Consider the following 26,077-nt stretch of genomic DNA (forward strand, 5'->3'; position numbering starts at 1 on the left):
ATGATAGTTTAAAATTTTGTCTAATTGAAACAAATTAATTTTGACTAGATAATATGCCCATGGTACAATATAAGCCACCCAATTCTCACCTTGAAACCCTGGAGTGCGTCTCTCCAGAAATATTCTGTATACTTATAAGCATACACATACACAAACACACACACACACACACACACACATGCACACACATCCTATGGAAGTTTTTTTAATGAACCAAATAAAACCTAAGAGGAAATAGTAGTAAATTTTGCATTTGAAGTATATGTACATGTATAATAACTAATGCTAAGTGAAATAGTTTTGACTTTTCTGATCCAAATGTCCTAAGTAAATTCTTTTTGAGGAAAAGGGGAGATTTTAGAGCTTCACTGATCTTGTTGGCAAGTAATTCTCAAACTTGAGCATACATTGCAGGTAACCAGAAGGGCTGGTTAAAACACAGGTGTCGACATCTCCAAAGTTCCTGATTCATTAAAGCTGGAATGGGGGTTCAAGAATTCACATTTCTAACAATTTCTCAGGTGATGCTACTAGTGCAGAGAATCATCACAGAGACCAAAAAAGCTGGCTACTGACCCAACTTCTACCACTCATGTGATCCTACTTAAAAGGTATTACTTGAGCCATTAACCTTGGCTGCCCCAGCCCTAGGAGAGTTGTGGAAATATACTTCTACTGATCTAGGCTCCAATTTAATCTAGTGGGATCATTTTCTCACTCACTATGGGAGTGTCTGAAACTTGATCCTGTTTTAGTTGAACTATTCATGACGCTTCTGAGTTCAGTGTGGGAGTGGGGAAGGGAGAGAGTCACCAACCACTCTCCTTTTGTAAGAAGGGGTTGATGAAAAGAGGAGAGGCTGCCAAGAGATGTGCTTGAGTAGGAGGAGACTGCCCTACCAACAGCCAGCCTTGGATATCACTCTCTCAAAAGGTAAATAACTACCTGTATTGCCTTCCTGGTAACGTTTTTATGGGAATAATTCCAACAATTCTTCTGAATTTAATAGCACCTTTCTACAAGCTTGGGGAATACTAGGGAAATGACTGAGGGAAGTAAAGAGATTTTTTTCCTTAGAGATTTTTTGAAAAGCGAAATTTTCATTTGAGAGGGGATGTCTTGGGCACAGTCGTGTTTGAGGCAAATTAGGGGGAACTTCTGTTAGTCCTATTAGCTAGAGGAAGTCTTTGATTTTAGGGATTATCGTTAAGAAAGCTTCATGATTATATTTCTTCACCGTCACCTCACCCTTCAGACTAAACTTATGGCCATGAAAGAATCTAGGTCTTTTTAAGTTTTGGGTTTTTTGGGTTTTGGGGTTTTTTTTTAAGAAATATAGCAAGAGGGAAGAGATATGGGAACATATGTATATGTGTAACTGATTCACTTTGTTATAAAGCAGAAACTAACACGCCATTGTAAAGCAATTATACTCCAATAAAAATGTTAAAAAAAAAAAAAGAAATATAGGGCACTACAGACGGGAAAAATTAAGTGACTTGGAAAGAGAACACAAGGAAAGGAGAAGGTGATTGATCTTTCCGGAAAGTGTTAAGTGAAAGAGGGACTGACATTGCTATAGATTTGTAAGTAAGTATGGTTATTCTGTTTCTTACTTTAGCAAGACCAAATTTTACATAAACCAATAGATTCAGGCCCTACCTCTTTTTCCCTATGCTAGTCCCGAGCAGTGCTGCTATTCAACCCAAACAAAACAGGAACTTAAGTGCTACTTTAAAAAATTCTAGGGCAGTTCTTCTCTTTGGAAAACAGATCTTGAATTTACCACTTTATCTGTCATTTGTATCTGTCAAGAAAAGCTATTTTATCTAAGAGTTTTCAGAAGAATGGAAACTGAATATCCAAGTCTCCAATAATTTATTGTGATCTTTTCCCATTCTAAAAACTTTAAACCTAATTTTGTATTAAAAATCTTGTTTTTTTCTTAAAGAGAGACCTCCAACTTGTATAAACTTCAGACCCTATAAAACCTGGATCAGATCCTTACATTTGAAAATAAGAGCCAAGAACATACATGTCATACTTGAAACCAAAACAACATCATCCTTTTTCTTTTCTCTTCTCAATAAGCATGTGTTTTACTTTTTAAGGGAGAGAGAGGAAAGATAGCCTAACAGGGGCAAAATTAGTTTGTTGAAATTTGGCAGCTATGAGTGAGAAGTTTGAATAAGTAAACTAGAGACCTTTGATTCAAAGTTCAGGAATTCAGATTTAATTAGAGGAGAAGAAGAATCAAAGATAACTTGATGTTTTCAAATTTCCAGACATTGAAGGTTGTCCGTCCCTCTGTAGCATACAAGGCTGTTTGCAAACCGCCCCCTCCATGAAATTCTCTCATCTCTTCTAGTTTTCCTACTTGTAACTATTCCATCTGTGGTTCCTTAACCTCTTTCCTCCACCATAAGTTCAGACATTCCCTTGTTTCTAATTCTCCTTTGACCATCTCATCTACTCCTGTGATTCAACTATCCTGTCCTTGGGTGACTATCAGCTCTAAAGATCTCGCTCTTCTTTACGCCTAAACTTCAGTCCCATGTTTTTGCCGCCTGAGCATATGCCACACCAGTACCTTTAAATTCACCCTACCCCCAGGGGCTTTGCAAGAATGATTAGAAGGCTGATGCGACAAGATTACTTTTTTTTTTTTTTTTTTTTGCGGTACGCGGGCCTCTCACTGTTGTGGCCTCTCCCGTTGCGGAGCACAGACTCCGGTTGCACAGGCTCAGCGGCCATGGCTCACGGGCCCAGCCGCTCCGCGGCATATGGGATCCTCCCAGACCGGGGCACGAACCCGTATCCCCTGCATCGGCAGGCGGACTCTCAACCACTGCGCCACCAGGGAGGCCCCGACAAGATTACTTTTAAAGGTTCCTTCCAACTCTGAGATTCTATGATTTTATACCTTTCATTTTCATGTATTGTCAGCTCCAACATACTGAATTAAGCAGTATTTCCCCAAAAGTTCCCATGCTTCCTTGTCTCTATCACTGTTCCTTCATTTGGAGTGTATTTTCCTTACTCCAGATTGAGCTTGACCATCACCTGTAGAAAGACTTCTATGACTAATCCTACCCCAGCTGAGTTTGTTAATCAGACAAGGGTCATCCTGTCCATTCTCATCACCCAAGAGAAGCAGTGTTCATTCTGACACTGGAGTCTCTACATCAACAAACATTTCCTACTAGGTGTGGGCACTGTGTTAATCTATGTTGCGAGAAGTTATAAAAAAAAAAAAAAAACCAAAAACTCTGAGATTTTTGCCCTCTAGAATCTCATATTAATGGAAGAATTTCAGGTTGTTGTCTCATGCACCCTCCACATTCCTGCCAGTCTAATATTTCTAAAACCACCATCTAATGGTATAATTTCCATGCTTGAAAGCTTTTAATGGCTCCCCACTGATTACAAAGTTGAGTCCAGAGTCTTTAAAGTGACATATAAGGCCCCTAGGATACTGCTTCTGCCCATTCATTCGGTGGGAGAATACATCTCAAATACTTACTGAACACTTACTGTTTCTCAAACATACTATGCTGTCCTCCCTTAAACTTTCATGTTTGTACTTGAAATATCTTCTCTCCTGCTTCTCCCCTTTCCCACTTTTATCAGCTTGGTAAGCTCCTACTCATTCTCAGGGCTCAATTCAATTCAGGTATTTGCCTCTTCAGTGAAACCTTCCTGATTCTTCCCTTTGGGTTCCTTTCACACTTTTATCAGTGATTGCTTTGGAATTATTTATTTTCATTCAGGAGGTACATATTTTTGTTTATTTTTCTCTTTAACTTTATAAAATGGAGATGGTTTACATAGTATATAAAATCATAGCTAGAAATCTGTAGTAAGGAGAATAAATGATAGAAACACAAGTCTCTTGAAATGCAATAATGGAGAGAAGTTGGAAAATTAATGAACTATCCAGACTGTAAAGGGTCTAGTGAGATATGTAAGTACCAGGGTAAAATAATATGACCTTTTTGAGGGACTTTAATGATGAATAAAGAGAAGGTACATGCCTGAAAATGTAATGAGATATTAAAGAAATATATCTAGAAAGTGACATCTGAGGTATATACAAATGGATAAAGACACAGGCATGGTATTAAAACTGCAATGAAAATGCTTTTCTCACTACAACTCAATTATCAGCAAGTACATATTGAATACCTAGTAAGTGCCAGGATGCATTTCCCATTCCAGTTACAAAAATTCAAGAGAAGAGCTTTGGCCCAGCTTGGATGTCTACCCCAGACTGTTGAACTGTGGCAGCCAGCATGGTGGAGCCATGTCAGAACACGGCAGCTCTCACAATAGCCTTATGGATGGACAGGAGGGGAAGTGTGGGCGACACCATTTCATAGAGGCCCACTAACTTCTGTTCTGGCATTTATCATTTTAATACCAGTGTCATAGTTGTATGGATATGTCACCTCCCATACCAGACTGTAAGTTTCCTAAAGACAGAAATCAGGCCTTGTTATATATCTATTTATGCCCACAGAACCTAGTTTTTGTGCTTTACTTATTAAATGGTAAATGGTGCATTGAAAGTAAATTGAAAGTTGATAGAGTTCATATAGTAATAGAGACAGATCTGTTTGCAATCTCTAGTTCCCAAACCACGCAAGTCTGTAGGTAAAATAAAGTGACAAGAGCAACGATAAAGGAGAATTTCTTGACTCTCCCATACCCTAGGACTGAGGTTTGAGTGAACTCAGGGGAAGTGGGTCAAAAAACACTTTGCCTCATAGAGACTGTATTGTCAGAATATTACCTCTGCTCTGACTCTAGCTAAACCCACAACCTAGACTATCTCTTCCCTTAGGATGAATTTTTCACCAGGGAAATTTCTAGTTAGAAATAAACCAGATATCTGGAAGACCAATTCCCAACCATCATAAAGACTTGTTTTTTTTGTTTGTTTTAAAGATTTAATTTTATTTATTTTTGGCTATGTTGGGTCTTCGTTGCTACGCCGGGCTTTCTCTAGTTTGTGGCAAGCAGGGGCTACTCTTCATTGCCATGCGTGGGCTTCTCCTTGTGGTGGCTTCCCTTGTTACGGAGCATGGGCTCTAGGTGCACGGGCTTCAGTAGCTGTGGCACGTGGGCTCAGTAGTTGTGGCTCGCGGGCTGTAGAGCGCAGGCTCAGTAGTTGTGGTGCACAGGCTTAGTTGCTCCGCGGCATGTGGGATCTTCCCAGAACAGGGCTCAAAGCCGCGTTCCTTGCATTGGCAGGCAGATTCTTATCCACTGCACCACCGGGGAAGTCCCAAGACTTGTTTTGACCCTTAAATTCTGGGACACACACAGGCTAAGCTTAAACTGGAATCCTTTCTTCAAGTCATATCATATATTGAATATCTATTACATTTCTAGCACCAAATGAACTGTATGTAACCCAGAGTAGGTGTCAGCACTTTGAACTGTGGAACTTCTTAGCCTCCCCTCTCTGCTGCTGTTACACACTATCAATACTGCATAACTGTGATATGGGAAGAGTTTGCTCTAGAACTCCACTTGAATGAAAAAGTAAAACAGCATTGACTTCCAGACACTCCATAGCAAGAGAAAAGGTGCAAGAAATGAGGAACATAGTAAACTCAGGGAGGATAATAATAGCAAACACTTATATAGCAGTTGTTAAGTGCCAGGCACTGTGCTGTGTTCTACATACACTTATTTATTTAATTTCAACATCTGCATCATAGGATTATTGTATTATTATCCCCATTTTACAGATGAGGAAACCAAGCCTCTAAAAGGTTAAGCAACTTGCTCAGGATCACCAAGCTTTATTAAAACCAGGATCCAAATCCAGAGGGACTGACTACAGAATTCATGTTCTCCACTACCATGTTATATTTCATGACTGCCATTGAATTGTTATCATTGGAGGTTGACTTATCTGGAAGGAAAGCCCTTTGCCCCTCCAAAACCAAGAATTGCACGGACAAGCAAGAGTTTCCAATGAGCTCTCTCTAAGCTGTTCCGTCTTCGGCTCTTCAGAGGACACCCCCACAAACACATAGTGATCTCTGGAGCCAATGAGTTCTGTATGCCAAAGAACTTTGGATTTCTGATAATATACTTGCAGTGCAGGAAAATTGTTCTTTTCCCTGCCTTCATCAAGCCTAATACTTTTTAAAATATTTATTTATTTATTTTGGCTGCGCCAGGTCTTAGTTGCTGCACACAGGATCTTCGTTGTGGCATGCAGGATCCTTAGTTGTGGCATGTGGACTTCTTAGTTGCAGCATGCAGGATCTAGTTCCCCGACCAGGAATCAAACCCATGATTTGATTTTGGGAGTGGGGAGTTTTACCCACTGGACCACCAGGGAGTCCCTTGATACATTCAAAAGAAGATATGTAACATATTAGTTATGAAACATAGTAATAAATGAACTGTTATGAACCCATTACCCAGTTTAAAACATATAGCATTACCATTTCAGTGTATCTACCTGTGTGTTCTTTCCTTTAAATCATCTTCCTGCCTCCCTCCCAGAAGTGATAATTATCCTGAATTTTCTATATCACTCCTTTGCTTTTTCTTTTTTTTTGGTTGCACACCCAGGCCACAGCAGTGAAAGCGCCAAGTCTCAATCACTGGACTGCCAGGGAATTCCCTCCTTTGCTTTTTCAAAAATAGATTTATCACATAAGTATGCATCCCTAAATAGTGTATTGTTATTGTAAATAGTGTTTTATTTTGAGATTTATAAAAATAATATAATAATGTATGCAATCTTCTGTAATTTGCTTCTTTCACTCACTAATATGTTTCTAAGAGTCACCCATATTATTGGATGCAACTCTAGTTCGTTCACTCATTCTTTTCACTGCTTTATAATATTCGATTGTGACTATGCCATAATTTTTGTGATAATTCTCCAGGCTGTGGTCATTTGAGTTGTTTGGTTTTTGCTTGTATGTACAATGCCACAATAGCATTCTTTTATATTTCTCCTGGTATATACACGGGAGTGGAATTGTTGGTTTGTGGAGAATATGTATATTCAACTTTACGAGGTAATGCTAAATGGTTTTCTACAGGGGATTTTTATCAGTTTGTACTTCGATACCACTGATCGGCAGTGTATAAGAACTTCGGATGAGTTGCATCCTTGCCAACACTTTGTATTATCAGACTTCTTAATGTCTACCAATCTAGTGGATAAAAAATTAATATCTGTATTTCAATGATTACTAGTGAACTTGAACACCTTTTCATATATTTTTGTACCTTTCATGTTTCTTTTTTTTAATGCCAGTTCATGTCTTTTGCTAATTTTCCTATTATTTGTCCTTTACTTATTCAGTTGGAGGAGTTATTTTTCTAACTTTGGATACTAATCCTTTTTTAGAAATATGTTTCTCCGAATTTTTGATTTGTATTTTTACTTACTTTATCATGTCTGTGGTGATCAGGAGTTCTTAACTCTGAAGTTAAACTTATCCATCTTTTAAAATATATGTTGTACCATTTGTGTCTGGTTTAAGAGATCTTTTCCTATCCTGAGGTCATAAAAACATTCTGTATTTTCTTCTAAACGTTTTAAAGTTTGCTCTTGACCATAGATGTGTTTTTTTAAATGGATATCCTGTTTTCCAGTATCACTTATTAAATAGTCCATTCTTTTTCTGCAGTCAAAAATGCCCGTTCTGTTATAACTCAAGTTTCCCTAAATGTGCAATTTGTTTCTGGGCTTTCTAGTCTGCTCAAATGGTCTGTTATCTACACATGCACATATACCCCATGTCAAAAATACTATAGCTCTGTAATAAACCTTAATAACCGATATGGGAAATCTCCCCACCCTATTCTTTTTCTTTAGAATGTCTTTTTAATTCTTGGGCCTGTGAGCTCCCATATACAATTAAGAAAATCAGTTTGTCAGTTTTCTCAAAAAACCCTGATGGGATTTTGGTGGAGTTACACTGCCTCTAAAGGTTAATTTGGGGAGAGTTGGAATTAAAGCTCTACCATGTTGAATCCATAAATATGGTATATCTCTCTATTTACTTAGGTGTTTTTAATGACTTTCAGTAAAGTTTGATAATTTCTTCCAAACAGGTCCTGCTCAACTTTTCTTAGATTTATTTTTAAATACCTTATATATTCTTATGCTATTGTAAATAATGTGGGTTTTTGTGTTTTTTTTTGACCACGCCACATGGCTTGCAAGATCTTAGTTCCCCAACCAGGGATTGAACCTGGGCCATGGCAGTGAAAGCGCTGAGTCCTAACCACTGGACCACCAGGGAATTCCCAGTGGTGTCTTTTTAAAATTACATTTGCTTATTGTTTTTTTGGTTTTTTTTTCGGGGATCGATTTTATTTGGGCTTCTCACAGTGGTTAGAGCCACTCCGTCTTCAGAACAATCACAGCACAGGAAATGCGTCACCGAGACTGTCCAGAAAAGTCTGACCAGCTGAATATTATTGCTTAAAATACACATATTCACAATAACTGACAAAAGGTGATGTGCCTCACAGGGGAATGTGTTAGCATTTGCAAATCTTCCGACTGTAGCACCAAACCCTCGACCAACCCCTTTCTTCTTGTTCACCTGGAACACCAGACTCCCTCAAATCTCCCCGGCCCCCTCACGAGTCCTTCAGCTCCCTACTTCCGCCTTTCGTCATGCAGGGCAGCCTCGTGTAGCAGGGGCCAGACTGTGACGCTGTACTCAAGCCCAGCTCCACCCGTTGCGTTTTCTTCTTCTCGTGCCTTTTGGGTTGGATGCTGCAGTGAACCTAGCAGTAAACACGTGGACCAGTTCCCCACTCTGACTGGAGAAGGAATCCTGAGAGGGCCAGAATCCATCCCTTCGACCAGTTAACTCAAGCAGGGTTCATTTTGGTAAAACTTGATCTCCTTTGTGACACTTCAGTGAGTTGTTTGAGACAAAAACAAAAAACAAAAGGTGGCAGGAAAGGCATCTGAGGGCTGTGGCACACTTCTGCCCACTTTCGCCACACATCGGCCACGCGCTGGACCTCAGCAGACGGAGGTAAGCCCTATGGCACTGTGGTGGCTGCCAAACCCTTCTGGCAATTCTGGGCAGGGCTGACGTCTGGGCCACAGCCAGTCCGAGCTTGACAGTGAAGATCCAGTCCAGCTTCTGTCTGAGGTTCCACCCTGGCCTTCTGTCCCGAGCGGTTGTGGACACCCCCGGGGGCTGAGGCCGAGGGCCAGGAGCGGCCGAGGGAGGCAGACAGGCTCAGAGCACGTTTCCGTTTACAGGGAGCAGAACACAGGCCTCTGAGTGTTCACGGAGCAATGTGCAAATTGCAGTGATGGGTAGAGTAAAACCTCTACTTGGAGCACAGTATATCTGGCAAACGTGGGGACTGCCGCCGACAGCTCTGCTGAGTACACCCAAGTGCACAGACATTTGCTCAGTAAACAGTAAATGCGTAAAATAAATTACCTTAAGAGGGCTCTGCCTGCTCCAAACGCGTGGGTAACGTGAGCAGAGTGGCTGCCGTTCAAAGTGTAGTCACAGGAAAACAGGGCTGGGGACTTACACACAATGGACAGACACACACAGTTTATCCAAAAAGTCACTGTATACGGACTGCACTTTGTTCAACATGGATTTTGGTTTTGTGGACTCCAAACTCAGACACTCGTTCACCTCACAGCCTTGGATTTGTCTATTTTGTGTGTGTGTGTGTCTGTGTGTGTATACATATATACACACATACACATATATACATGTGTATTCATATATACCTTCCTTTCTTACCATAACATCAATGCCTAGTCTGAACGTCATCGTTCAACAGTGGGGGAAGAACCAAACTCTTCATATGAACAGGGCTGGACAGGGAATGTTAGTTTCAGCAGTTTGCTTTCTCCATTCAGATTATTCCTGTCAGAGCTCAACTGGTTTTTGAAGCCAAACTACAGTAATAAGGATCCTGTGGTCCTTCAGGATGGCTGCCTTCACCCTCCTACCTGGGCCACTTAGACACTTGACATAGCCTACAAAAATTAGTTACCCCACTCAAGGCAGGGCGGAGCAGGGAAAGGGCATGAAAACCACAGATAACCAAGGCATTTTTTCCAAATGGTCAGTTTGAAAAAACAAACAAATAAACAAAACAACTTACTCAGAATCAAGAGAAAATACTGTGTGAGAGTCAGGCTGCGGGACCGCCCTTTCTCAGGTCCCACAGACTCCTCATTTGTTCATAGAGAACAGTGAGACGTGAAGGCCGGCAGACGTGTGCTTGGGATGGGGGAGGGTACTGATCACCTGTGGGCACAGATGAAAAGGGGAGAGATGCGGAAAGCTGCACCTCCATCCACTGCCACAGCGCAGGGCCTCCTGCTCACCCGCAGAAGTTCCAGAGATAGCCCCCAGCCAAGCCTGCACACAAAACATCTCCTTCTGGCTCAACTGTAGCCAGGACTCTCTGAAGTCCAAGTTGGGAAAAAGCCACAAATTTTCCTTTTCCAAAACAGAATTCTTGCCTGCCCACTGGTCAAGTTCTTATTTTCAGCTCACTTCTGTTGTCGGTTTTTTTTAAAAGAAAAAAACCAAAGAGAAGGCAGGTGTAATCTTCTACACTTGAACCAGTCTGCGGCCAGCCAGGACCTGCTGGGAAGGGGCCCCTCCAGGATGCATCGTGCCACCTCGACCTCGTCACCTGGAATTTGAGAGCACATGCCCTTTACCAACCCGCCACGCAACCGCCAGTCAGCTCTCATCCTCCCACAGGAGGAGCCCAATTCCGGCTCCAGAGACACTGGCAGCGAGGGGCGACAATCCCCGGACCACTGAGGCTTCACCCAGGGCTGAGACCTGCCACCTCTCAGACTGAAACGCGGCGAGGTTCTCATCAACTCACACCAGAACATGAATCCACTCCATCACCAACAGTCACCTCAGGGCACAGTCTCATCCCCTCCTTGGGGGCTTCTGAAACGCTCATCTCTCTGACCCAAGCAGGTAGTGACACGTGACTTGAAAAGAGGTAAGGGGGACGGGGTGGGGTATGAGGAATGAGTCACAGGACAACTTCTCGGCCCTCCGTGACACTGTATCTATGGGGGGCGAGGCACCCACACCCCAAACTGTACCTGGAGATGCAGGAAAACGCAGGAGCAGAGGGGAAAGAAAAAAAAAAAAAAAAAGGAACACAGTCACTTAATGCTTCTCTCACGGTTCTCCCCTACCCTGGTTGCGTTGCCAAGTTCTCGGGCGCAGGCAGGGCCTATCTAGCTGGGGGAGCTGCTGCTCTGGGAGTTTGGGGAGTCCTGCTCGTTGATGGTGTTCAGCAGGAGGCAGGCAGGCAGGCAGCCGCGGCAGGTGAGGGTGCCCGGGCTCCCGGGCCGGCTCCTCGGAGGGCTGGCAGAGCCCTTCCTCCTCGTCGCCAGGGGGCGGCACGTGGCAGCTGTCGCAGAAGTCCAGGGGCCTGTCCAGAGCATCGTCGAGGAGCGTGTTGAACTCTTTGAGGTCGTCATCATGGTGGCCCCGGTTGCACACACACACACACCTCGATGCCCGAGTCACCTGTGAAGCAGCGACGTCTGCCGGGCGTCTTGTCTTTGCTGTCAGGGAGGGCGCCGCCCTGCTCGGAGCTGTACTCTTTCAGCAGCTCCTCCTTACATTCGAAATCCTTGTCCAGGAAGGCCCCAGGGTCCACCTCCCCCAGGCTGGCCACAGAGCCCCTGGGCTCCATCTCGGGGGCTTTGGTGGCTGCTGGGTCTGCTGGCACGTCGGAGGGCTCAGGGTCAGCGATGCTCGGGGGTCGCGTGCTGCTTCTGCTGGGCCCGGACGGGGGGCTGCTCTGAGCCCCCTGGGAGCCCCTGGTGGGGTCGGCGCCCGGGGGGCTGCCGCCAGTAGGGCCACACTGTGCAGGCCGCTGCTGCTGGAGCTGGAAGGCACTGTATGGTGGGGGAGGGGTCGGAGGTCGGTTCCACTTCCTCATAAGGAGGTAGTAAAGAGTTCGGCAAAAACCTGAAATAAAATGGCAGCGCTGAGTAATTGTGGGCTTCCCGGGAGGCGATCAGGTTGATTTCATGTTGCCGCTGTTGGGCCTGAAGGCGGTGCTTGGCTCGGCAGTGGTGGCACACGCAGCAGCAGCTCAGGATGATGATGATGGTCCACACGAGCCAGAACCACCAGAGTTCATAGTAGTAGCTGCAGCCCTGAGACTGTCCACAGCAGTGTCCTGTGTCACAGATGGAGCTTTGATTGTTGGTACCCACGCAGGTTTCCTTATCCTGGTGAAGTGCTTGTCATCTGGCCAGTGGAGGCTAAAGGAGACTAGGGTTGAGGGCCCCCGAGTTTCTCATTTCACAATCAAGGAATCTTGAAGGTGGGCATGGTCAGCCAGACACTGGATGGGGACACCCAGCCTAGGCCCTGGAGAGCCTATAATCCCACAGTCCCCAGTTCCACTTCTAAGAATCTAGCAAACTGGTCATTGCTCCACCTGGTCCTGATGGTCCCTCAAACGTCAGTCCAACAACCACAGCACCCACAGAGTAGCCAGCTTGTGCCCAGCACCCACAGATGAGGGGCATCCTGGACCTGGAAGAGAGGGCTCTCCTCCAGACACAGCTCTGGTAAGGTCCAGGACCGTCAGCTTTCCTCGTGGCGACCTGAGAACATCTAACGGTTTCTGCAGGCTGAGCGTGTGTGAGAACAAACTAATATTCGTGAGGCCGAAAATGAGAGGAGAGCTAAGATCTGCAGGGCTTCAGCCCTGGCTGACAGGGGGCTGGGCAGCGCCTGGGGGAGCAGGAGCGCCACACCACCCAGGAGCCTTCTCCTCTCCATCCCCCTCCCCCTCCTCCGCCATGGCACCGCCACCTGCCTCCTCCTCCTCCCTCCTCTTCCTTGTGCTTATTGTTTGTTACTGGCATTTAGAAACTCAATTGACTTATGTATCTCATCCAGACACCTTGCTAAATTGCTTATTTCTCATATTTTCTGTAGACTATTCTGAAGGAAATGACATCTGTGAATAATGAACATTTTTGTTTTTTCCTTTTAAATCTTTGTTTTTTCTTTCTTTATCTTTTTTTTTTTTTTTTTGCGGTACGCGGGCCTCTCACAGCTGCAGCCCCTCCAGTTGCGGAGCACAGGCTCCGGACGCGCAGGCTCAGAGGCCATGGCTCACCGGCCCAGTCGCTGCGCGGCATGTGGGATCTTCCCGGACCGGGGCACAAACCCGTGTCCCCTGCATCGGCAGGCGGACTCTCAACCACTGCGCCACCAAGAAAGCCCCTTTCTTTGTCTTATTTTACTGCACTGGCTAGAACCTCCAGAATGATGTTGAATAAAGTGAAGCTAGTGAACATCTTTGTCTTGTTTCTGATTTTAAAAGGAAAATCTTTCAACTTTTGACTATTTTTTTTTTTTTTTTTTTATTTTTTGCTTTATCACAAATTTAATCAGTTATATGTATACATATGTTCCCATATCCCCTCCCTTTTGCGTCTCCCTCCCACCCTCCCTATCCCACCCCTCCAGGCGGTCACAAAGCACCGAGCTGATCTCCCTGTGCTATGCGGCTGCTTCCCACTAGCTATCTACCTTACGTTTGGTAGTGTATATATGTCCATGCCGCTCTTTCACTTTGTCACAGCTTACCCTTCCCCCTCCCCATATCCTCAAGTCCATTCTCTAGTAGGTCTGTGTCTTTATTCCTGTCTTACCCCTATGTTCTTCATGACCTTTTTTTTTCTTAAATTCCATATATATGTGTCAGCATACAGTATTTGTCTTTCTCTTTCTGACTTACTTCACTCTGTATGACAGACTCTAGGTCCATCCACCTCATTACAAATAGTTCAATTTCATTTCTTTTTATGGCTGAGTAATATTCCATTGTATGTATGTGCCACATCTTCTTTACCCATTCATCCGATGATGGACACTTAGGTTGTTTCCATCTCCGGGCTATTGTAAATAGGGCTGCTATGAACATTTTGGTACATGTCTCTTTTTGAATTATGGTTTTCTCAGGGTATATGCCCAGTAGTGGGATTGCAGGGTCATATGGTAGTTCTATTTGTAGTTTTTTAAGGAACCTCCATACCGTTCTCCATAGTGGCTGTACCAATTCACATTCCCACCAGCAGTGCAAGAGTGTTCCCTTTTTTCCACACCCTCTCCAGCATTTATTGTTTCTAGATTTTTTGATGATGGCCATTCTGACTGGTGTGAGATGATATCTCATTGTAGTTTTGATTTGCATTTCTCTAATTAGTAAAGATGTTGAGCATCCTTTCATGTGTTTGTTGGCAGTCTGTATATCTTCTGTGGAGAAATGTCTATTTAGGTCTTCTGCCCATTTTTGGATTGGGTTGTTTGTTTTTTTGTTATTGAGCTGCATGAGCTGCTTATAAATTTTGGAGATTAATCCTTTGTCAGTTGCTTCATTTGCAAATATTTTCTCCCATTCTGAGGGTTGTCTTTTGGTCTTGTTTATGGTTTCCTTTGCTGTGCAAAAGCTTTTAAGTTTCATTAGGTCCCATGTGTTTATTTTTGTCTTTATTTCCATTTCTCTAGGAGGTGGGTCAAAAAGGATCTTGCTGTGATTTATGTCATAGAGTGTTCTGCCTATGTTGTCCTCTAAGAGTTTGATAGTGTCTGGCCTTACATTTAGGTCTTTAATCCATTTTGAGCTTATTTTTGTGTATGGTGTTAGGGAGTGATCGAATCTCATACTTTTACATGTCCCTCTCCAGTTTTCCCAACACCACTTATTGAAGAGACTGTCCTTTCTCCACTGTACATTCCTGCCTCCTTTATCAAAGATAAGGTGACCATATGTCCGTGGGTTTATCTCTGGGCTTTCTATCCTGTTCCATTGATCTATCTTTCTGTTTCTGTGCCAGTACCATACTGTCTTGATTACTGCAGCTTTGTAGTATAGTCTGAAGTCAGGGAGCCTGATTCCTCCAGCTCCATTTTTCGTTCTCAAGATTGCTTTGGCTATTCGGGGTCTTTTGTGTTTCCATACAAATTGTGAAATTTTTTGTTCTAGTTCTGTGAAAAATGCCAGTGGTAGTTTGATAGGGATTGCATTGAATCTGTAGATTGCTTTGGGTAGTAGAGTCATTTTCACAATGTTGATTCTTCCAATCCAAGAACATGGTACATCTCTCCATCTATTTGTATCATCTTTAATTTCTTTCATCAGTGTCTTATAATTTTCTGCATACAGGTCTTTTGTCTCCTTAGGTAGGTTTATTCCTAGATATTTTATTCTTTTTGTTGCAATGGTAAATGGGAGTGTTTCCTTGATTTCACTTTCAGATTTTTCATCATTAGTATATAGGAATGCCAGAGATTTCTGTGCATTAATTTTGTATCCTGCAACTTTACCAAATTCATTGATTAGCTCTAGTAGTTTTCTGGTAGCATCTTTAGGATTCTCTATGTATAGTATCATGTCATCTGCAAACAGTGACAGCTTTACTTCTTCTTTTCCAATTTGGATTCCTTTTATTTGCTTTTCTTCTCTGATTGCTGTGGCTAAAACTTCCAAAACTATGTTGAATAAGAGTGGTGAGAGTGGGCAACCTTGTCTTGTTCCTGATCTTAGTGGAAATGGTTTCAGTTTTTCACCATTGAGGACGATGCTGGCTGTGGGTTTGTCATATATGGCCTTTATTATGTTGAGGAAAGTTCCCTCTATGCCTACTTTCTGCAGGGTTTTTATCATGAATGGGTGTTGAATTTTGTCGAAAGCTTTCTCTGCATCTATTGAGATGATCATATGGTTTTTCTCCTTCAATTTGTTAATATGGTGTATCACGTTGATTGATTTGCGTATATTGAAGAATCCTTGCATTCCTGGGATAAACCCCACTTGATCATGGTGTATGATCCTTTTAATGTGCTGTTGGATTCTGTTTGCTAGTATTTTGTTGAGGATTTTTGCATCTATGTTCATCAGTGATATTGGCCTGTAGTTTTCTTTCTTTGTGACATCCTTGTCTGGTTTTGGTATCAAGGTGATGGTGGCCTCGTAGAATGAGTTTGGGAGTGTTCCTCCCTCTGCTATATTTTGGAAGAGTTTGAGAAGGATAGGCGTTAGCTCTTCTCTAAATGCTTGATAGAATTCGCCTGTGAAGCCATCTGGTCCTGGGCTTTTGTTTGTTGGAAGATTTTTTATCACAGTTTCAATTTCAGTGCTTGTGATTGGTCTGTTCATATGTTCTATTTCTTCCTGATTCAGTCTTGGCAGGTTGTGCATTTCTAAGAATTTGTCCATTTCTTCCAGGTTGTCCATTTTATTGGCATAGAGTTGCTTATAGTAATCTCTCACGATCTTTTGTATTTCTGCAGTGTCAGTTGTTACTTCTCCTTTTTCATTTCTAATTCTATTGATTTGAGTCTTCTCCCTTTTTTTCTTGATGAGTCTGGCTAATCAACTTTTGACTATTAAGTAGGATGTTTGCTATACATTTTTTGTTGTTGGTGGTACCTTTATTGGGTTAAAGGTGTTCCCTTCTACCCCTATTTTGCTAAGAATATTAATATGGATGTTTTATATTAGTATTGAAATGTATCAAATGCTTCTTCTGCAACAACTGAGGTATTCATATGGTTTATATATATATACATGCTACACTTCTACTTCTGGGATAAACTCAGCTTGGTATCTATATCCATCAAGGCTTACTTGCAGAGAACAGAAACCATTCTAGCTATTCTAAGCAGAAAGGGATTTAATACATGGAATTAGGATGTTTTTAGTTTCACATTACCAAAAAAACCCCCAAAGCCAACTCAAATGTGATTAAACAATATATGGAAAAGTATGAGTTTGCTCAGTGTTGAATGCATGGTTCTATAAATCAAGCTTGTTAATTGTATTAATCAGATATTCTATATCTTCACTGATTTCTGTCTAGTTGACCTATCAATGATTGAGAAGAATGTGTTTATTATCCACTACAATTTTTATCAATTTCTCCCTATAGTCCTATTGTTTTCTTATTTCTCTTGAGACTATTTTATTAGGTGCATACAGTTGAGAACTGTTACATCTTCCTACTGAATTTTGCCCTTCATCATAATATTATTCCTCTGTATCCCTAATAATGCTTCTGGCCTTAAGGTCTATTTTGTCTGACATTAATATAGCACCTCAGTTTTCTTCTGGAGAGTATTTACTTAGCATACATTTTACTTTCAATGTTTTTATGCCTTTAACTTTTAGGTGAGTCTCTTATAAACAGCATATAGTTGGATTGGGGCCAAGACCGAAAAATAGATGTTTGTCATTTTTTGTCTGCTCAACATCCAAAACCTCTTCTTACTTGAGGGAAATCTTCCTTTATGTGAGTCTGTGAGAGGCAGAACATCATTTTCACTACAGTGCCTAGAGATACCAAATATTCCCTCTTCCACCCTGTGGTGGCTAAGTGCTGGGGCATGACTCAGCCTTGACCAGTTGGATGCTCCAGCCACGGTCTGGAATATTGAATGACACAAAGATGACACAATTTATAATTCAGGCATGGCAGAGGCAGCAGTATCCAATGACGGTAGCAGCAGTGCTCAGCAACAGCAGTGTCCAATTGTGGTAGTGTCCAGTGCCGACAGTGCCCTAACCAGACTTTTCCTGTGCTGACCTTGGCTGTGGTTCCCAATGCCTGGCCTCTCTTGGTTTCTGCTTGTTTTATAGGACCAGTTCTCCTTCTGCTTGATTCTGGAAGCCACCTGATCTCTTTATATTAAATACCCTTTTTTGCTCAAGTAAAGGAAACCCTGTTTCTATCGCTTGCAAACAAGAATCCTGACTGATATAAAAGTGTTCTTTCTTCCTCTGGAATTGATGAAGAGGAGATAATATGAAAGGGGAATATGTGAGGTCTGGATTTTCTGGAGCCATTTTTGTTATAACAGGGAAGCCAGCTGGGTATAAAATCAACATAGAAGAAAGGTAGACATATAAAGGCAGAACCCTGATAACGCCTTGAATCTCTGGATCCAACCATACCTAAAGTTATCCTTACTCTGGACTTCAGTCTTATAAGTAAATAAATTTCATGTATTATTTAATCTCACTCAAGTGGACTTTTCTGTCTCTTGCAACCAAACACATCCTACCTGATACCTTTCCATTCTGCCTTTGAAAAGGAATCCCTCATTTGATTCTGCAATAGGCTTTTAGCTGCTATTCTTTCTTTCCTAGTTGAACTCCTCATAAACGATTTAAAATCTTGGTGTCTTCATTTCCTCACTGCCCTTTCCTGCTTGATCCACTAAAGTCTGGATTCCTTCTTTACCACTCTGCTAACACTATCCTTTTACATCAGCAACAGTCTTCTCCTTTCTTAATTCAGTGCCACATTCTCAAAGTCATTCATTCATTCAATGAGCATCTTTACATGCTCACTTTTGCAAAGTGTAGTGCTACTGTTATTCACTGAACAGATACTTACTGAACATCTAATGTATGCCAGACTTTTAGATAAAAAAACAAATTATATAGGGTCCTTAATCTCATGTAGGATTACTATTTTATCAGAGAAGACAGAAACTAACTATAATAAACTATAGTGAACGTTACTAGAATATCTCCCTAGGAAGTTAACATTTAAGCTAAGGCCTAAAAGTTGAATATAGAAGGATGGGAGTAATGCAAAGATAATGTTAATAGAAAAGGGATGGAGGCAAAGGAGGATCATGCAAAACTCATGGAACTGTGAGAAGCCCAGCATTGCTGGGTAAAAAAGTACAAAGAAGAGAGTGGCAGGAAACAAGATGAGACCAAATCATAGACAGCCTTGAAACCCCATCAAGAAGTTTGAAGACAGTGGGAAGCTGCTGAAGGATTTTAATCAGCAGACTGATTGATTTACATTTGTTAAAGACTGCTTTGTGGTCTGGAGGAGAATAAGAGTGTTTTCAGGGCTTCCCTGGTGGCACAGTGGTTGAGAGTCCGCCTGCCGATGCAGGGGACACGGGTTCGTGCCCCAGTCCGGGAAGATCCCACATGCCGCGGAGCGGCTGGGCCCGTGACTGCTGAGCCTGCGCGTCTGGAGCCTGTGCTCCGCAGCGGGAGAGGACACAACAGCGAGAGGCCCGCATACCACAAAAAAAAAAAAAAAAAAAAAGAGTGTTTTCAGGAGATCAGAGAGTATTTGCAGGTGTCTGGCATTTGATGGCCTAGAGCACAGGGGTGGCCATAGGGATAAAGAAAAGGGAATTGATCTGAGACATATTTGGGAAGTAGGCCCGAAAGGATATTAACAGAGGTAGAGAGTGATAAGCCACTGAAATGTGGAACGCAAAAATACACATGACTCTGCACTGTAGAAAGAATAAGCCACATAAAGAATGTAATACATACATAAATGAGATACATATCTTAAAGACAGTACAAATATCTACCAATCTTCCCCCATTTTCCAGCTACCAGACTAGTTTTTCTCTCATCTTCAGTTTAGGAACACTTCCTTACAATTCTCTGCCAGGGTACAACTCTGCCCATTATGAATGCCATTCTTGATATTGTTTCACAGAGCAATTTATCTCCTCACCATCCCAATTAATCTTTTATAAAACAATATTTTAGCTTTCTCTATGTGTCACCAAAAGACCCATTAAACCATTTTTCACAACAAATCTATTGGCATTTTTTCTCTCTAGGCTTAGATGATGTTCAGGACTCTTTCGCTCATGATGTGCTTTTCGTGAGCTCCCCAGAAATTCCCTTACTAGGGTTATCTAACTGCAGATCCCTCCAGGTCAATGTTTCTCCTCTGACTGGTCTTTACAATGCTGAATCCGAGTTCACCTCCAGCCATTTTCTATTAAGGTAACCGTCATCTTAGCAAGAAGCTCTGTTGGGCTAGATCCTCTTTTATGTGACCCCCAGGCTGGTCTCTATCTGTGGTTCATATCTGGTCCTCAAGAAAAAACAAAATCCCCCTTGATCAATTCAATCTCAACACTGCCTTCTTCTCTACTGCCACAGGCTGCTTCAGCCAACCTCTTTTCTTTCTTTCTTTTTTCAAATTTTGTTTTACTATGGTAAGAACACTTAACATGAGATATACCTTCTTAACAAATTTTTAAGTGTATGATACATTATCATTAACTACACGTACAATGTCATACAGCAGATCTCTAGAGCTTATCCATCTTGCTTCACTGAAACTTTATGCCTGTTGATTAGTGTAATTTCCCATGACTAATGACGTTGAGCATTTTTTCATGTACTTATTGGCCATTTGTATATCTTCCTTAGAGAAATATCTATTCACATCCTTCGCCCACTTTTTAATTGCGTTGTCTTATTATTTAGTTGTAAGAATACTTTAGATATTCTAGATACAAATCCCTTATCAGATATAAGATTTGCTAACATTTTCTTCCATTGTGTGGGTTTTTTCACTTTCTTGATAGTGTCTTTTGAAGCTCAAAAGTTTTAAATTTTGAAGAAGTCCAATTTATCTATTTTTTTCTTTTGTCGCCTGTGATTTTGATGTCATATCTAAAAATCCTTTGCCAAATCCAAAGTTATGAAAATTTACCCCTTTGTTTTCTTCTGAGTTTTATAGTTTTAGTTCTTATATTTGGGTCTTTGATCTATTTTGAGTTAATATTTATACATGGTGTGAAAAAAGGGTCCAACTTCATTCTTTTGCATATGGCTATTCAGTTGTCCAAGCACCGTTTGTTTTCTTTCCTCATTGAATGGTATTGGTACCCTTCTCAAAAATCAGTTGACAATACATATATGAGTTTATTTTTGTACTCTCAATTCTATTCCATTGATCTATATGTCTATCCTTATGCCAATACGACACTATCTCAATAACTGTAGCTTTATGGTGAGTTTTGAAATTGAGAAGAGGGAGTCCTCTGACTTTGTTCTTTTCAGTATTGTTTTTGTGGATTAAGTTGTCTTTTGTTTTTTGTTTTTTTGGGGGTTTTTTGCTGCACCACACGGCACGTAGGATCTTAGTTCCCTGACCAGGGATCGAACCCGCACCACGTGCATTGGAAGCTCAGGTTCTTAACCACTGGACCACCAGGGAAGTCCTATTAAATTTTTTTTTTTGGTTTTTTTTTTTTGCGGTACACGGGCCTCTCACTGTTGTGGCCTCTCCCGTTGCGGAGCACAGTCTCCGGATGCGCAGGCTCAGCGGCCACAGCTCACGGGCCCAGCCACTCCGCGGCATGTGGGATGTTCCCGGACCAGGGCAGGAACCCGTGTCCCCTGCATCGGCAGGCGGACTCTCAACCACTGCGCCACCAGGGAAGCCCCCGATTAAGTTTTAATAACTGAAACTGATCACTTCTGCAACATACCTGATTTTTAATTAAGACATGGGAATGACAGCACATAGTGATTAGAAAAAATAAAACAATTTTATGTTCATACCTACTAAGTTAAGACTCTACAAGAAATTACTTAGAGTAAGTACTCAGAATTTGAATAAATATTAGAGAACGATTTGGACTTAACATAGAATTGGGGTGTTCAAGACAATTTTACCTGGATTTAACAGAGCAAGGAAGCCCCAGTTGATTTCTGAGATACACATAATTGCTCATGTTTTGCCTTGGAGTATTTTTTCCACTTTTGCATATGTGTATTTCTTGAAGGTCACCTATACTAATGTTATCAGTTTCACAAGTGCCTCAAATAAATCTTGTTAATTTCTTTTTTGAAAACCCTCTGGTTTCAACATAACATTATTTAGAAAATACATATATACATATACAAACCAGTAAACTTGTTTTATCCTTTTTTGTCTAGGAATATGACAAATCTGAAGACATTCCTGAGGAAGTAGCTACAGCTGGACAAGGGTAAAGAGGTGTGTGTTCTCATGGATGATTCAAGCCTGTCCAGCAGTGTTGATGTAGACAAAGGCTTTGCCATTGCCTTTGTTCTTCTTCTTTTTTTGTTCCTAATGGTGATGATTTTTCGGTGTGCCAAGTTGGTGAAGAATCCCTATGAGGCCAGCTCCACAACCACAGAACCATCTCTGAGCTGAACTATGAAAAAGCCTGGTAGACCTCCCTTCACAGGAGATTTGAAATCTTTTATACAAACATTTATGAAACAGACTTTTTATTATTTCACCTCCCTATTTCTCAGCCTTCTCACTCTTGCATTCCACAATAGGCACATGAGGTTAAGTTGAGAATAATAACAAGGATGAAACACAAGCCAGTCTGTGTTGTTCTTATTCAGGGAAATAGTTACCAAAGTGGGACAGAGACAGGTTGAACTTATTGATTAAAATAAGGCCATGGGTTTCAATCCTCCAGTATCTAATATTCTTAAGATAAGAAAGTTGGCCATAATTTTATGAGGTAATGTAATATAATATCATGATGCTTGGTAAGGTGCATCTAAAACTGGAAGCCCTCCTAGAGGTGGCCCTAGGAAGTACCTTCAGTTATGCAAATATAAGGGCAGCAGGAACCTTATAAGATAAGAGTCTTACAGGACCTTTTTAGTGTGTGAGGTTTTATAAAAGGTGATGCCCCGGGGCTTCCCTGGTGGCACAGTGGTTGAGAATCTGCCTGCCAGTGCAGGGGACGTGGGTTCAAGCCCTGGTCCGGTAAGATCCCACATGCCGGGGAGCAACTAAGCCATGCGCCACAACTACTGAGCTTGCACTCTAGAGCCCGCAAGCCACAACTACTGAACCGGCAAGCCACAACTACTGAACCCGCATGCCACAACTACTGAAGCCCATGCGCCTAGAGCCCAAGCTCCTCAACAAGAGAAGCCACCACAATGAGAAGCCCGCGCACCGCAACGGAGAGTAGCCTCCGCTCGCCGCAACTAGAGAAAGACCGTGCGCAGCAACGAAGACCCAACGCAGCCCAAAAAAGAAAAAAAAAAGCTGATGCCCTTCTCAAGCAGGCAGAGCTCTGTGGTAGAGGGGAACAAATTTGCCTTGGGTTAGCCCCTTAATCTCCCTCAGCCTACGTTTCCTCATTTATAAAATAACGTCTAGTGGGTTGAAAAGAGGTCCTCAAAATGATATGTCCATGTCCTTACCCCTGAAATCTATGAATGTGACCTTATTTGGATAAAGGGTCTTTGAAAATGGAAAGTTAAGGACCTCAAGATGAACTCAACCTGGATTAGTGGGGTGAGCCCTAAATCCAATGACAAGTGTCTTTATAAAAGACAGAGGAGGGGCCTCCCTGGTGGCGCAGTGGTTGAGAGTCCGCCTGCCGATGCAGGGGATACGGGTTCGTGCCCCGGTCTGGGAGGATCCCATATGCCGCGGAGCGGCTGGGCCCGTGAGCCATGGCTGCTGAGCCTGCGCATCCGGAGCCTGTGCTCCGCAACGGGAGAGGCCACAACAGTGAGAGGCCCGCGTACCACAAAAAAAAAAAAAAAAAAAAAAAGACAGAGGAGAAGACACAGAGAGAGAGAGATGAAAAGGTCATGTGAATATGAGAGCAGAGGTTGGAGTTCTGCAATCACAGCTAAAGAATCCTTGCTGGGAGCCATCAGAAGCTGGAAGAGGCAAGGAAGTATTCTCCCCAGAGCCTTTGCAGGGAGTGCAGCCCTGCCAACACCTTGATTTTGGACTTCTAGGCTCCAGAACTCTGAGACAAAATTCTATTGTTTTAAGCCACCTAGTTTGTGATAATTTGTTATGGCAGTCACAGGAAGTTAATATATAATACATGATGATGATGATCATGAGTGTCACAATCAGCATCCCAGGGACCTTTTAAGAGAAAAGAGAAGGAAATCATAATGCCTACTCTCCAAAGTCTGAAGTTAACGGAAATTTGGTAGAGTAAACTAGGGCTAACTGGCAGGAAAGTCTGTAAGAGAATTCATTAGAAGGAAAGGAGGCATCTAGGCCACTGACTAAGGCTCAACACAGGTTTGGCTGAAGAGAATTGGTTCTAGCACAGTAAATAATAGAGACTAAAGCTCTCAAGTCCAGCCAGGCTGGCCAAATGTTCTAGGCAACGGTGACCTTGCACGGGAATGTGAACTAAGGGAGTCGTAACCTTGGAATCTAAGTGTGGAGCATCACTTGGGCTTCTGTAGGGACTTGTACCAGCATGCAGTCACTTCAGAGGAGACTTGTATCCTTGGGACCATGCTGGACCAGGCTTTAGCAGCAATACGAAATGGTATGGAGACATAACTCTAGCCATGCACTGTTAGCAGAGACTTGATAATTGTCTGTGTTCCTGATTCCTGGAAGCAGGACTGCCCCCCTGCTTGGCCTGAGTAAATGCTCAGGATTATTTGAAATTGGAGGCAGGGAAACTGGAATCTTCCACTGGAGATACTAGACTTTGCCTTCACCAGAACAGATGGTGCTGTATTGGTTAAACTGGAGAAAGAGAAAGAGATGATTGTACCCTTATTGGATGAAAAGAAATTCAGGGCAAGGTGCAGGTCAGGGTAAAATGAAAGCAGATTAAGATTGAAGTAGTACTTGAGGGTTACATGTATTCCCCTCCAGAAACTCAGAAATTAACCTTTTCTCCACCTTCTAAAATAAAATGCAAGACAAACACATGGTTAATGGGAGCATCCATATATAGTCACTAGAGAGTGACAGGTTTGACTGTTATCCTACTTTCTCCAGTAACCTATCCAAGGAAAAAAAAAGTGCATCAGTCAGAAGAAATGGATCATATGTGGAAGCAGAGAAAGAGGAGCAACCCAAGGCAAAGTCACACAGGACCAGTGTGAATGCTGTTCAGGAAAGAAGGCAATTAGCCATTGGACAGCTGATTATTTCTAGGCTTAGTAGCCAGATAGTCCTTGGTGTGGAGATTCAGGGAGCTGCAGCCCACAGACCTTGGGTCTGTCTGGTTTTATTGCCCACATTATCTCTGTTAATCTGGTGTCCTTAAACATTCCTTTCACTTACCTTAGACTGGCGGCTTAGAAATCCAGTGGGTCTGCAAAGAAGTTTTATTGGGCCAGACCCCCTCCAGTGTAATCTACAAAGCGTGTGTGGTTGTGTGTTGGGTTTTATATTTGCTTTTTGAGTTGACATTTTAAAATTATTATTGTAAAAGTAACAAATGCACATGATAAAAAAAATTTTTTTTCAATCATTACCTAAGGATAAAAATGCAGAAAGTTCCTAGACATTGCTTTGTTTCCCAATCCTTCTTTCTAGAGGTAATTGCAATTAAGGTAGTTTGTTTTTGCATATATGTGTATCTTTCCAGACATTCTTCTTTTCCTTTTATTTTTAAAGTAATATTTTTGAATAAACTATTTTCATGTTTCAAAATTCAAAAGGTATAAAATGGTGTACTGTAAAAACTCTTACTCTCACTCTTGTCCCCCACCCTTCCATTTGCCCTCTTCAGAGACAACCAGTGTTAATTTCTTAGGTATCCATCCAGTGATATTTTATGTATATTTTTACTATTATTTGACAACTAATGGCATGGTGTATACCATGTTCTGCACTTGTTTTTCTCATTTAATAAAGTATCTTGAAGATCACTTCATATTAATACACAAAGAGATTCCTTAGCCTTTTTTAAAAAACACAGCTGAAAAGTATGCCCCTGTCTTGGTGTGCCATAGTTTGTTTAACCAACCCTTGCTGATGAAAATTTATTTTGCTTCTAAATATTTTGTTATTTCAAACAATGTTGTAGAAGATAGTTTAGCACTGTATGTCATTTCAAAGGTATGTGTTTTAATTCCTAGAACTTGAATTGCTGATTCAGAGTATTGCAGAATTTACAAAATTTTTGAATTAGTTGTCAATATTCAAAACTCAGAAGCTTTCATAAAAAAATATGGGTTTTTAAGTTCCCTTGAAAAATTGGAGATCTGGCAGCATTGTGTGTGTCACACGGGACAAAAATTAGCTAGACCTAAATATCATCAACTGCTCCCTGTAGGTGAGACACGTATTTCCCAGGTGACCACAGTCCTCACTCAACCCCATTTTGATCCTTTACAATACTTTCCTGATGCCTGAAACCCTCTGAGTTTTTAATCCCTGTGTTCCTTTGTTTTGATTCTGAGATCACCAGTAACCTTCAGATTATGATCTAATTTCCCCCAAGTCTGTCTCCAGGGAAAGGATCAT

The 26,077-nt window shown here is 42.0% G+C and overlaps 1 protein-coding gene and 1 pseudogene across 2 annotated transcripts; one reads left to right on the forward strand and one right to left on the reverse strand.

Annotated features, from left to right (window-relative positions):
• Positions 1-11,251: 11,251 nt before the first annotated feature.
• On the reverse strand, positions 11,252-12,818 carry LOC307048712 (WW domain binding protein 1-like; annotated as a pseudogene). Its single transcript has 2 exons — positions 12,729-12,818; positions 11,252-12,259 (listed from the first exon to the last, which is right to left on the reverse strand). The product of its transcript is annotated as a WW domain binding protein 1-like (transcript).
• Positions 12,819-21,847: 9,029 nt separating this feature from the next.
• CTXND2 (cortexin domain containing 2) lies at positions 21,848-22,015 on the forward strand (the record flags this gene model as incomplete). The annotated part of the gene is made up of 1 exon (XM_079696509.1): positions 21,848-22,015. The coding sequence occupies one exon, from the start codon at positions 21,848-21,850 to the stop codon at positions 22,013-22,015; it is 168 nt and encodes a 55-aa protein (XP_079552635.1).
• Between the last annotated feature and the right edge of the window lie 4,062 nt (positions 22,016-26,077).

This window comes from Hyperoodon ampullatus, assembly GCF_949752795.1.
Source record: "Hyperoodon ampullatus genome assembly, chromosome: 2".
NCBI lineage: Eukaryota > Metazoa > Chordata > Mammalia > Artiodactyla > Ziphiidae > Hyperoodon > Hyperoodon ampullatus.